General features: G+C 49.8%; 1 protein-coding gene across 3 annotated transcripts in view; it reads left to right on the plus strand.

Annotated features, from left to right (window-relative positions):
- Nucleotides 1–335: 335 nt before the first annotated feature.
- CCDC149 (coiled-coil domain containing 149) overlaps nucleotides 336–13,331 on the plus strand; it is a 94,677-nt gene continuing 81,681 nt past the window's right edge. For 2 of the 3 annotated variants that reach the window (XM_042936779.1, XM_042936781.1), the window contains exon 1: nucleotides 336–445. In XM_042936779.1, coding sequence (XP_042792713.1) covers nucleotides 398–445 — 48 coding nt within the window. In that variant the 5' untranslated portion in view covers nucleotides 336–397. Of the gene's footprint in view, nucleotides 446–9,791; nucleotides 10,094–13,331 lie in introns of those variants that run through there. The other variant, XM_042936782.1, reaches the window with a different exon arrangement.

Consider the following 13,331-nt stretch of genomic DNA (forward strand, 5'->3'; position numbering starts at 1 on the left):
GGGCTGGCGCAGGCGTCAGGGGTCCCGGAGTGGTGGTCAGGGGTCGGGGGCCGGGGCAGGGGTCAGGAGTCCCGGCGCGGAGGTGGGGGGTGGGGGGGTCAGGAGTCCGGGCGCGGAGGTGGGGGGTGGGGGGATCGGGAGGCCCGGCGGCGCGGGGCGGGCCGGGGCCGGCGGGGCCCTGGCTGCGGGCCGGGAGGCCGCGGCTCCTCCTCCCCTTCCTCCCGCGGAGGCGGACGTTGAGTCAACAGCGCGGGCGGCCGCAGGAGGCGGCGCGGCGGCTCGGAGGCGCCCGGCCCTCTCGGGGCCGCGCGGGGCGCGGGTGGCGGCGGCGCGGCGGGAGGCGGAGGCGGAGGCGGGCGGCGTCCACGAGGCCGGCCCGCGCCCGCAGGAGGAGGCCATGAACGGCGACCGGACCGAGAGCGACTGGCAGGGGCTGGTGAGCGAGGTGAGGCCGAGGCGCCGGCCAGGCGGGAAGGGCCGGGCCGCGCGTCCCCGCCCCGCGCCCGCAGCACGTCCCCCCTCCCCCGGCCCGCGCCCCCCTGGGTGGCCGAGCGCGGCGCGGGGACGCGCGGGGGGCGGGGGACGCGCTGCTCTCCGCCCCCGCCAGGTGCGCCGCTCGTCGCGCGCCTCCCGGGCCGGCCGGGCGCCGCTTCCACGCCATCTGGTGCCGGCTTCAGGGGAGGGGCCTTCCCCCTCCCGCGGGGCTCGGCCTTGGATTGGAGAGCGGAGCGCGGGGGACCCGGCAGGAGAGGAGCCAAGCCCCACCTGCCTTCCCGGTCACCACCGTTGTGGAGCCCAGCGATTGGACGGCCCGCGCTGAAGCGGAAAGGTGGTGCCGGGGAGGGGGGGGGAGATCCGGGCCCTGGGGTTCCCCCCCCCCCCCCCCCCGGGCCAGGTGGAATTACCTGCGGTGGAGGTTTGGGTGGGGGGAGTTCGGGGTCCTCCGTAGCCTTCATTCAGTCACTTACTTCTGTCAACAGTGTGTCTTGCGGGCCTACTCTGGGTAAGGTGGAGAGCCATTTATCAAAGGAGCGAACGACAGGTGCGAAAGGCACTCGATTCCTGCAAGCAGAAAACACCAGCCCTCTTCCCCCCAAACCCCTTTGTCACAACCACCCCGGGGTTGGCTTTTAGTCTCCTGAGCTATTGCCTCTTCAGCCCAGCCTGAGTTTTTTGGCCTGGGAGGGGCTGTCCGGCTTCTGCAGGTGACAGTGAGGGCTGATGTCTCCCTGTCACAGGTAGGTCGCTCGTCCTGACTTACCGCCATATGTGATGGCAGTTCCCGGTGCTACCTAGCCTTGCTGAGCACCCCCCTCCCCCCAGTTTTCCATTCTCTCCGTCTGGAGAACCATCCCTTTGCCCAAAGCCAACTTGGGGCCTCTTTGACTTTACTCCTGTGCACATAATGCAGGGTGTAGTGATTTGCTCTCTTCCTTCCCCTGTGGGATGTTAGAAGGGAAGCCCTTATACTTTCTCCTGTAATCATTTCCAGGGCCTCCAGGTCAGGCGGATAACAGTACTTCACATCTGGTGTGTGCAAAACGTTGTATTTCTGAAGAGGAATAAGGTGTCATAAGTTCTCCCTGGTTTAGTTTGTTTACTCTTGGTCTAGTAGCTGAAAACTCCTAACTAGACAGTGTTCGGACGCATTGTTTTGCGGCCTGCGCCCTCCTGTCTCCTCTAACTCCCTGGCTCTATGTCAAGGGACAGATCCTCCAGGGAACTTTCAAGAATCAAGAATCATACCCAGTAGTCAAGGAGGCTTGGGGTGCCTCTTCATAAGAGTCCAGGGTTAGGCTCTGAAATGGCAGCAGAATGTTCTCTACTCCAACAAATATGTATCGAAGGTCTATTAGCAGCCAGGTATCTCGCTAGGTGCTTGGGATTCAGCGGCAAAGAAGGCAGACAACCCCTTCTGCTCTCAAAGAATTTCTGGAACCTATGCTACAGTTTGGGAGAGTTACGCGATAAACATGAAGAGAATGCCAAAGGGTGGAAAACCAGAGGAAGGAAGTGCTTCATTGCATCCCAATATGCCTCCCCGAGGTGGCCTTCCTTCTGCCTTGCACTGACCACACTACTGTGGCCTGGTGGTCTCCCCACCGGGATGTGTGTTTTACTTGGCTTTGATCCAGGGGCCTACACACCGAGCTCCATACACAGCGGGTGCTCAAAAAATGCTTATAGAATAAATCAAGATCCTGACATGTGCCTTTTAGGAGTTGCCTTGCCTATCCCAGCTGGATTTCTTCAGGGTAGTGCATTCGTGCCTTACACAAACACTCAGTAAAGGCTCTAGGGCGTGGAAGGCACACAGCAAGGAGCTATGCTTGCCCCTCTCCTAATACCACATGGCTGTTTCTTGAGTCCTTCATCAGTGTTAAATATTTTACATAGCCTCATTCTCATAATGTTATAAAGTAGGAATTATTTCTCATTTTGCAAGTAAGGACACTGTGGCTCAGATAGGTTAAGGAGCTTGCCAGAGCCTCACAGCTGGAGCGGGCAGAATTTGAACCCTGGTCTGACTCCAGAGCTTGGAATCATTAGGCCATACTTTGTATGTTAATCATTGGTTCATCTCTGTGTATCTTCAGCTAGACAGCAGGTTCTCCAAGAGAGAGGACCATGTTTTATTCACCTTTGAATCCCCAGCGACTAAATCAGTGTTCCTCAGAGTACGATCTACAGATCACCTGCACCCCAGTCATTTGGGGAACAAAGAGCGCAAAGAGTCACTCTGCATTTTTGGGAAAAATGCAAGTTTTAAAGTCTCTCCCCAGATCCGTTGTGCATTTTCCCCTCTTCACCGTGGATCCTTCTAAGTCTTAACCCCCCAGTAGCTGTGAATGGGACCTTATTTTGAGATCGGGTCTTTGCAGATGTAATTACGTTAAAGACTGTGAGATGAAATCATCCTGGATTTAGGGTGAGCCCTGAATCTAATGACTGGTGTCCTTATAAAAGAAAGTAAAGATAGATTTCAGACACAGAGATACAAGGGAGAAGACAATGGGAAGGCACAGAGAGGGAGGCCATATGAAGATGGAGATCGAGATCAGAGTTGCACATCGAAAGTCCTGGAATGTCAAGGTTTGCCAGCTGCCACCAGAAGCTGGAAGAGGCATGGAACAGATTCTCCCTTAGAGCCTCCAGAAGGAATCAGTTCTTCTGACACCTCTTGACTGTGGACATCTGGTCTCCACAGCTGTGAGAGAATACATTTCTGTGTTTTAAGCCACCCAGTTTGCGGTAACTGGTTATGGCAGCCACAAGAAACTGATACACCGATGGCATGAAAATGCCCAGGGATATAGCCTAAAATCTACTCTTCTCAGACACTGAGCTACCCAGGGGATTCCCCTGCCCCACTCAAGTTTAGCTGGCCAGGTGCGGACTGGGCCTGGCGTGGAGATGCCTGCTACGTAGCCAATAGGATCCATGGGAGAGAGTGGTCAGTGGCTGGTGGTGTTTCAAAGTGATTTTGGAATCCAGCCAGAAGAACTGGGGAAGACAGTCACCAGACATCTGACCTGAGCTGAGTGGGCCTTTTGATGGCTCACATCGATTTCTGCAGAGGACCTGGTTTCTGCCTCCCGCCCTGGACACGCACTCCATTGCCCTTCCTGCCCAGAGCCCTGTGCTGCCTTTCCATCGGTCTGCTTCCGCGGCTCGCCTCTACCAAGCCGTCTTCACTTAAAATGATCCTACAGAGATCAGTTTTGTTTTCATATTTTTAGTATAACTAGCTGAAGTTGCAGCCCACTCATAGGCCCCAAAGTAAACACGGCCATGCATGTGAAAGAAGCCTGGCTGATGTTTTCTTTTAGAAATTAAATGTCTGGGGAGGGGGAAATGTTCTTCCTAGCACCACCTGAAGTGATCTTCCAAAAGATCTCTCTCTCTCTCTCTCTCTCTCTCTCTCTCTCAGGGAGAGGTCTTGAAATGCAGCCATGCAGATAGTCAGTAATTTTTTATTTCTAAAATAAAAATGCTGGCCACCTCTTGGCCCGCTGCCTTATGATAACCCATGCCTAGTTCAATTTCACTATTTTCACCATTTGAATTTTGGTTAATTAATTAGATAGCAGTCAGCGTCGTATTCTTGGAGTGTGTTGTGTAACCCTGCACCTCTACCCAGAATAGAGCCACTGACATTGAAAGACAGAGATTGAATAGGCCCTATGGTTAATGGTGTGGCTTTGGGTCTGCGTTGTTGACTGAGCTCTGTGGGTGAATCTTGGCTCTACTTCTCTCTGGGTGCAAATGATCAAAAACCCAACCCAAAGCGGTTTAGCTCAGGGAATTTATCGGCTGATGTTGTGGGTTGAATTGTGCTTCCCAAAAACATATGTTCAAATCTTAACCTCCCAAAGCTGTGAACGCAACCTTGTTTGGAAATAGGATCTTTGAAGATCAAAGTTAAGGCAAAGTCATTAGAGTGGGTTCTTAATCCAATGACTAGTGTCCTTACAAGGAGAGGAAAATTTGGATGTAGGGATGCACAGGGAGAAGACACTGGGTGAAGTCACAGAGGAAAGAAGGCCATGTGATGACAGAGGCAGAGACCAGGAGTTATGCAGCTAAGGAGTTCCAGAGATTACTGGAAACTACCAGAAGCTAGGAAGAGGCAAGGAACAGTCCTCCCCTGGAGCCTTATTAGGGAGCATGGCCCTGCTGACACGTTAATTTTGGACTTTCAACCCCCAGGAGTACAAGAGAATTAATTTCTGTTGTTTCAAGCTGACCAGTTTATGGCCGTTTGTGACAGCGGCTGCAACAAACCAATACAGCTGACCTGTCTAGTAATTCCAAGAGAGGAGTGGTTTGGGCCCCAGCTGGATCTCACACTCAAATGGGCACTTTCTCTCTATCCATGAGTCTCCTTGCTGTTTGTCTTAAGTCTCAGCCTCCCGTCCTTTTCAAGTTCAGAGAGGAAGACAGCAACCCTTATGTAGTACGTCCCATACAACCGCAGGCGTCCCTCCATTTGAACCCACCTAGATCACTCACCTGGCCTGGAAGACAGTGGCTCAGGAGTGTGGTAATCTGGTTGTGGGCCCTGCCCAGGAAGGCCATGTGGCCTGAGAGCGGGTCCTGCTCAGGAGGCCACGTGGCCTGAGAGCAGGCAGGCAGCAGGGGCTATTTGCCCTAAGCAGAATGGACCGGAAAAGTCCCTGCACTGTGCAGCTTCTCTGAGCCTCGTTTTCCTAATCTTCAGATGGGTAATGAGTACGTACCCCGTAGGTGTGTGAGGGGCTTGCTAGTCCTTGGCCCTCTGCCTGGCAGGTGGTGTTTAGTGAACGTTAGTACAATGAGCATGAACCTCAGGACAGAAACTTAGGCATTCATGAAATGAAAACGTCTATATTTTGCTACAGCATGTGAATTTTGATTACACATTCCCATTGTAAGGGTGATGGAAATGTACTTTGGGTCGGAGTCCTGTGTCTCCCTTTCCCCCAGCCTGTGTTTAAGTTGTAGGGGGCTTAAGTGGTTCTCAGCCGCTGGCAGGGGTGACGGGGTAGGGGTTACGCATCCCGTCTGGGCTACTTTCATATAGTCGCAATCTCCTCATGTTTCATCTAGTATCTAGTCATAGGTCATGGTTGTGTCTCTCCTTGTCCCCCTCTCAGCAATGGCTTGTACCCCACCCGTGCTACTTTGGGTGAACGAAGAACAAGCTGATATATTTGCTCCTTCGCGGCTCTGAGCCTTGCTCAGAGGACCTTGCTGAGCAAGGGGGACCTTGCTCTCTTGCCCAGGGTAAAGGCAAGGGATTCATATTCCGCTGCCCCCAAATCACTCCTGAGCTGACGGAAACTTTTGGAAACTATTGTGCAGTTGTCTGCATACATACACCACATGACACCGGGTGGGTCTAAGACCCTTGAGGTTATTGTCTACTTCCCCAGAAAGAAGGGTGAATTTTTTGGGTTAAGTTTAAGCTACTTTAACAAAGGTACCTACCCTCAAAATATGTTGTTTTAAATAAGGTGGATATGTTGGTCTCTTTCATGTTACAGTGTGGTGGTCCAGTCTGGGAGGCCCTGCTCCGTGAGTCATCTAAGAACTCAGATTTTTTTACACCTTCTTACTCCAGTGTGTCTTAGGGGGTGGTCCCCAACTGTATGTATGAAGCTGGTTGTTGCCATGTTTTTGTCCCAACCCATGAGAATGGGGGGAAAAAAAGGCAGGGGGAGTCCAGGGTGAGGGGCTTTTTATTTTTTTATTTTTATTTATTTTTTTTTTTTTTTATTTTTTTTAATTTTTTTAATTTTTTTTATTTTTGGGACAGAGAGAGACAGAGCATGAATGGGGGAGGGGCAGAGAGAGAGGGAGACACAGAATCGGAAACAGGCTCCAGGCTCCGAGCCATCAGCCCAGAGCCTGACGCGGGGCTCGAACTCACGGACCGCGAGATCGTGACCTGGCTGAAGTCGGACGCTTAACCGACTGCGCCACCCAGGCGCCCCGAGGGGCTTTTTAAAACTAGGGATGACTTCTGCTCACATCCCATTAGTCTGAGTATAGTCACGTGGCCACACCTAGCCATGGAGGCTAGGGAGGCTAGGGAATGGAACCTTATCTGTGCCCAGCTTGTACTTGGGAAGGTTCTCTTATCACCACTGAGATGGTTTTTCACAGTTTGGGAGGTTCAAGAGTAAGAAGGGTACATAGGACATGAAAAACATAACCACAAAAGGAAAAAAGAATAAATTGTATTTTATCAAAACTTAAAACTTCTGCTCTTTGAAAAACTCCTTTAGGAAAATGAAAAGATAAGCCACAGACTGGGAGAAAATGTGTGCAGAACAGAAGTCTTATATCTAGAATATATAAAGGACTCTCACAACTGAATAATAAGAAAACAAGCAGCCTAATTTTTAAAATGGCAAAAGAGGGGTGCCTGGGTGGCTCAGTCAGTTAAGCATCAGACTCTAGATTTTGGCTCAAGTCAAGTTCATGGTTCATTAGTTTGAGCCTCGAATCGGGCTCCACGCTGGCAGTGTGGGATTCTCTCTCTCAAAGTAAACAAACAAACTTTTTTAAAAAAAGAAAATGGCAAAAGAGTTAAATAGATTCTACACTCAAGAGATTTGGATGGTGGGGCACGTGGGTGGCTCAGTCGGTTAAGCATCCAACTGTTGGTTTCAGCTCAGATCATGATCTCATGGTTTCATGAGTTCGAGCCCCTCATGGGGCTCAGAGCCTGCTTGGGATTCTCTCCCTCTCCCTTTCTCTCTGCCCCCCCCCCCCCCACTATCTCTGTCTCTTTCAAAATAAATAAAATAAACTTTAAAAAATTTAAAAAAAGAGATTTGGATGGAAAATAAGCACATGAATATATACTAAACAGTGTCAGTCATTAGAGAAATGTACATTGAGACCGCAATAAGGCTCCACAACACAACCTGTCAGGAGGGAAAAACAAACAGATAAAAAATGGATAAACCGAATGCCGCCAAGGATGCAGAGCACTGGAAGCCCCATGCGTTGCTGGAGGAATAGAAAGTGGTTACGGCCACTTTTGAAAACAGTTGTGCAATTTCTCATAGAGTCAAACAGACGCTTAACCGAACAACCCAGCCGCCCTGCCCCTGGGTGTTTACCCAAGAGAAGTGAGGACGCACGTCAACACCAAAGCCTGTATGTGAATGTTTATAGCCCTTTTTTTTTTTTTTTATAATCACTGAGAATGGAAACAGCCCCAGTGTCCGTGAACTGACGAGCGGATAACTGTCGTGCGTCCATGTAATGAAATCCTGCTCAGCGTTACGAGGGGACAGGTTACTGATCCATGCAGAAACATGAATGAGCCTTCACAACATTTGGTACACCTGAAGCTAGCGTAACATTGTGTGCCAACTATACTAAAAAAAGCAAAAAAAATTGGCAAGTGATGGAAACCAGAGGCTCGAGCCAAGCGTACCTACTGTAAGATTCCATTAATACGAAATTTCTGGGGAGGCGCAGCTAGAAGGACAGGAAACAGATCAGTGGTTGCCAGAGCTTGGGAATAGGGTGAGCAGATTGACGGCGGGAGGGCACAAGGGAACTTTGTGGAGTGATGGACGTATTCTGTGCCTCAGCCGTGGTGATGGCTATGTGACTGTACAGGTGTAGTGAAATTCATAGAGCGGTACACCCAAAAAAGATGAACCTTTCTCTGTGTGAATTGTGCCTCAAGAAATCGAATGTTTTCAAAATCTTTTTTTAATATTTATTTTTGAGAGACAGAGAGAGACAGAGCGTGAGTGGGGGGGAAGGGCACAGAGAGAGAGAGAGGGAGACACAGACTCTGAAGCAGGCTCCGGGCTCTGAGCTGTCAGCACAGAGTCAGACGCAGGGCTTGAACTCATGAACTGCGAGATCATGACCCAAGCTGAAGTTGGACATGTAACTGACTGAACCACCTGGGTACCCCGAAATCTAATTTTTTTAAAGGGGAGAGATGGATATTTGAGATAGACATTGCTCTGGAGAGCTTTATTCCTTACCTCTTCACATCCCACTTCATCAGGTTTCCAGCACGACTAGCCGTGCTCCCCACCCTGGTCCCGGGGTTCCCCCTCCACTGCCCTCACCCAGGCGGATTAGGCCGAGGCTCCGTGCTCATTCTTAGAGACTCACTGATAGCCAACCTCTCTTTCTTTGCCCTCTGATTCTGCCCTTTCCTCAACTTTGGAGATCTTTCTAGTCTTTTGGGAAGCCATGGGGGAGGGAGCTCCTGGGGAGACTGTTCCATGCCCTGATGTCTCAAGGACCAGACTTCCAACACTGAAGAGCCAATCGCTTTGTTACCTGTGTTTTGCTGGATGCTCCCTTCCTTGGAACACAAAGGCAGAATGTCTGGTTTCTTAAAAAGGCAGAGGGATGTGTAGGGAGAAACAGGGTAGGAATTATAGGAAATGGAGGCAAGGTGGGTAGATAGGACATCAGTTAATATTTCAAAGTATTATTCATATTAATAATAGTATTAAATGAAAAAACCAGTACAGAATAGCGGGCACATATATAGACAGTTGGTCAGGCTTGAGAGGTGGGAAAAAGCTTCCTAGAGGCAGTGGAACTTGAACTGGGTCCCTCCCCTTTGGTTGAAGAGGCCATGGGTGATCATGATAGAAGCAGGCATGAACACTGGGCTGGCAGTTGACCTTTGAGGAAATGCTTCTGACCTTTGAGGAAAGGCTGGAAGTAGTGGGTTGAGGTATAGCAGACATGAGGTTGGAAGAGCCAGGGTGGACCAGATGGTAATGACCTCAAAAGCAAGACAGAGGGCGTGCTCTAACATAGCTGGTAATGGAGAGGTGCTGGACACTTTTTTAGCTGGGATACAAGTCGATGAAACTATCCGGGATAGATCTGTTTCCACCGAACTCAGTGATCACTGAGTCTCTAACAGAGTCTGCGAGGCACTATGCCAGGCAGCGGGGATGTGCAGACAAATTTGGTAACTTTGCCAGGAATCGGGGACAGACAAGATGAGGGACTAGCAATCTAGTGTTTTCTGTCACCATCAGCATTTCCGATTACTCCTTTGGCACCGAAGCCATGCCACTTACATGCTTGTCTAACTAACCTATACCGTGTCTATCTCTCCACTGAACCCAAATGATCTTGAACTCCTTGAGAGCAGGGACCATGTGTTGTTAATTTGTGGCCTTAGCTCTCTTTGCACTGTGCTTTGCCCTTTATAGGAATTAAGTAATTGTAGGATATATGAATCTGGATGTTTGAATAAATGAAGTGGTAAGGAGATAACAGCGTCCGTGGGAATAGAGGAGAAGGGATGGCTAAGAGAAAGATTTTGTTTTTAATGACCCCGACAGGATTTCATAGCCAACTGGATTGGGAAGATGAAATGGAATGGGTCCAAGATGACCCGTGATGGGTGGCTAGAGAGAGGCCGGGCTGGGCATGATAGAGGATTGGGAGTGGCCAAGTCTGGTGAGAAGAGATGAGTTCCATTTAGAACTCTGCATTGTTCAGAGTTTCCTGGGAGTACTTGAACTCTTGCAAGGCAAGCTTAGTGCTTACTGGGAGCATTTTGGATGAGCAGCTATCTGCATAGTGGCAGGCTAATTTCAGAGTAAGTTTATTAAAATTAGCATGTGGGGGAAAGTGAGCACAACTGCTATTTTTAACTAATAGGATTCATGTTCTCTCCTGTGCAGGGAAATTCGCATATGCGCTTCTAAAATTGACAATTTCTACTCTTATTATGTTAAAAAATTAATTTAGTGACTTTCACATTGAATAAAATACATTGGCTGAAGATTAGAAGAGGACTTCGGCTAGTCCCTGAATGAAAATGACCAGAGTGAATGACATTTCTTACTCACCGCCTGGTTTTCCACTAATAAAACCACACTGGGGCTTTGGGTACCTCATGGTGGAGATCTTTGCTTAGTGGAGAGTCTGCATCTCTCTGTGGCCCATCAGGTGACATGGTGCCCGTGGGAGGGGATAACTGGTTCCCAAGGAATGTAAACCTTGGTTGGTTTTTGTTTTGAAGTCTTCCCATTTTCATTTTCTGTATAAGTTTGTTCAATAATCTACTCTGTTTCTATCACCTTATGCTGTTTTGTTGTGACATATCATTTATGCCCAGGATATCAGATCTTCTTCAAGACAGTCTATCCTCTGTACAACTAATATATTATGCCACCTTAAGAAGAAAAGCACTTTTCACTAAGTCTTCTTACTCAGAAACCTTCTTGGCTCCCCATTATCTGGTATTCAAAGGCTCCCCTCAAACTGGCCTTGAGCTTTCCAACTTTATGTCTCATTGGTCCCCTCAGAAACTGAGTGTTCCAGACAAACTGATCCATCCTGCATTCTGGTTCCTACCTCATTCCCACATCCTGATCTCATCTGGGTGGGCCTTCTACTTCTTCCCAGACCACAGCCTTTACTAGGCCTCCAAAATGGAATAGAAGCCCGCATCCCTCATAAAATCGTCCATGACCGCCCAAGCTTGAAGTGAACTCTTCAGCCTGTTGCGTTACATGGCTTAGACTCCAAGCCACTCATATAGCACTAAAATGCTCCCAGAGAAATATAGGGACCTTCTCTGTGTGTGGATCTCAACTCCTACACAAGTTAGTGAGCTCCTAAGAGAAGGGACTGTGACAAGCTATGTTGGGTGGGTAGGAGATAGGAATGAATTTCATGCTATGACTCAAGAGGAGCAGAACTGAGTGGGGATACTGAATAATACCCAAGAACCAACCCAGTTCTGACCCATATACAGGACCTCTACTTTGAGGTCTTCACTCATGGAAAAGTGACTCATCAATGTGCCTGCCCACCTATAGCTTTATTAATGGTCGACACACAGGTAGAATGTTACTGATGACATGATTATATCCTCTGAGCAGGGGAGAAATTACCTGGGTGCAGTGGGAAGGTAGCTGATCTGCCGGGAGTCAATGCGATAGGGATGAGGGTCGAGAAGGACACAGGAGCCCACCTGAGCCTCTTCCTTGTCCCCTTGCTCTCCTCCACTCTCGATCCACCTGAGTCTGCCTTCTGCCCCTTCTTTTCTCCTGCAATGCCCTTGCCAAGCCCATCCAAGACCAGACTCCTCTCTGCCATGCACAGTGGTCTGTCCTCAGGTTTCAGCCTATGTGGTCCTGGCTGTGCAGCCTCTGACACTCCACTCTTCCTCCCCCACCTGCTGGGCTTCTGCATCCCTGCACGTGGCCACTGGACATGTCTCCAGGCACCCTACACTCAATGTGCCCTAACCCGAATCCATCCTCCCTCTGGCTTCCGCCTTTCCTATCTGTCTTCCCTTCTTCCATCCCATCTCGATTGATGATGTCGCTACAGAGTCGTCTTTGATCGTTCTTCCCAGCTGAACCCAATCTAATTATTAATCAAGGCCCGTATTTTCTGCTCTTGAACAAGTCTTTAATAAGGGCTCTGTGTCGCCATTTCCACCGTCCCACCACGGCTCAGATTCTCATTCACTGTCCTCAGAATTATCTGCTACATCCTGTAAGACCTTTCTTCTGTGTCCTGTCATCCAGCTGGAGTTGTCCTTATAAGCACTGAAATGCTTTACCACTCCTTTGCCTCAAGCTCTCTGATGGCCCTCAGGGGCCTGCAGAGTCAAGGCCAGTCCCTCAGTTGACCTCCAGGGCCCTGCTCCCTCCTCACCTCCAATGATTCCCCTGGGCCCCTTCTGCCTATCCACTCCCCCACTCTCCACAGAACTCCTAACAGATACCAGATCGTTCCATGCCCTGAGGCATCTCTAGGTCTTTGCTTGTGTCCAAGGTGACCTCCTTTGCATACTTAAAGGCCATGGTCAAATGCCACATCACATGAGCGTCCTACCTCCCCTGGGCCTGGTATGTTTTACTTGGGAAGTTGATGGTACGTTTCAGTTGGGAAGATGGTGTGGAGAATTGTTGGCAGCATAATAAGGCAAGGTAATGGGGTTCCTGACAATGGGGGCCCTCAGAGAGGTGGGGGGGGCAATAATATCTAGTACAATTCCAGGCACATGGTCCTTGGCAGGTACTCATGGAAGGAAGGAAAGAAGGGAGGAAGGAAGGGAAAAATGGGAAGGAAAGAAGGAAGGAAAGAGTTCATGTTGCCATTTCTGATACTGTCTTTGAAGCCAGCCCTGCTCAGCTGCTGGTGTGCCCCACTTCCAGCCTCTCCCCCAGACTGCTCATGGCCCCAAAGAAGCTGGGAGTGAGTGTCCACGTGGCACCAGCCCATGACCGGTATCCTCACCAGCTGGGTCATGTAAGTCTTCAAGCTCCGTAGGTAGGTAGCTACTTAGTGTTGGGTGAATCTCATGACTTCCCCAAGACCTCAAGTTTCTCTGGACTTTATGCAACGAGGATAACAATATCCATCTTGTATCCCTCACCTGAGATGAGGCTAGAGTGAGGTGATATATATGAAAGTATGTTTCCAAGTCCCCGACCCTCTGCAGCCGAGGTGGTGGTCCTGTGCTTTAGGAAATGGTGCTCTGGTCTTCGGAGCCATTGCTAACTCCTTCCCACGTTTGGTGGGGTCCTGAATAAGCCTCTTAGTAGGCTGACATCAGTTCTCAGGACACAGCACTTGCTCACAAAGAACTAACAGTAGCCTCCTCCCTGGAGAACATGCCTCCCTGCCTCCTGCACCCATTTCTGCCCTCCCGCCCTCTCCCTCACTGCCTGGTCAAGTGCCTGGAAGCAAAACTGGGATCTGACCCTTCCTTGGTCAAAAGCCTCCATAGCTCCTGCTGGCTCTCACTTTGTCTCAGACTTTATTGTTGTTTAAGGCCTTTCTTACTTTCATCCAAACCAAATGATCTGGCCTTA

The sequence above is a fragment of the Panthera leo genome, chromosome B1, assembly GCF_018350215.1.
Source record: "Panthera leo isolate Ple1 chromosome B1, P.leo_Ple1_pat1.1, whole genome shotgun sequence".
Lineage (NCBI taxonomy): Eukaryota > Metazoa > Chordata > Mammalia > Carnivora > Felidae > Panthera > Panthera leo.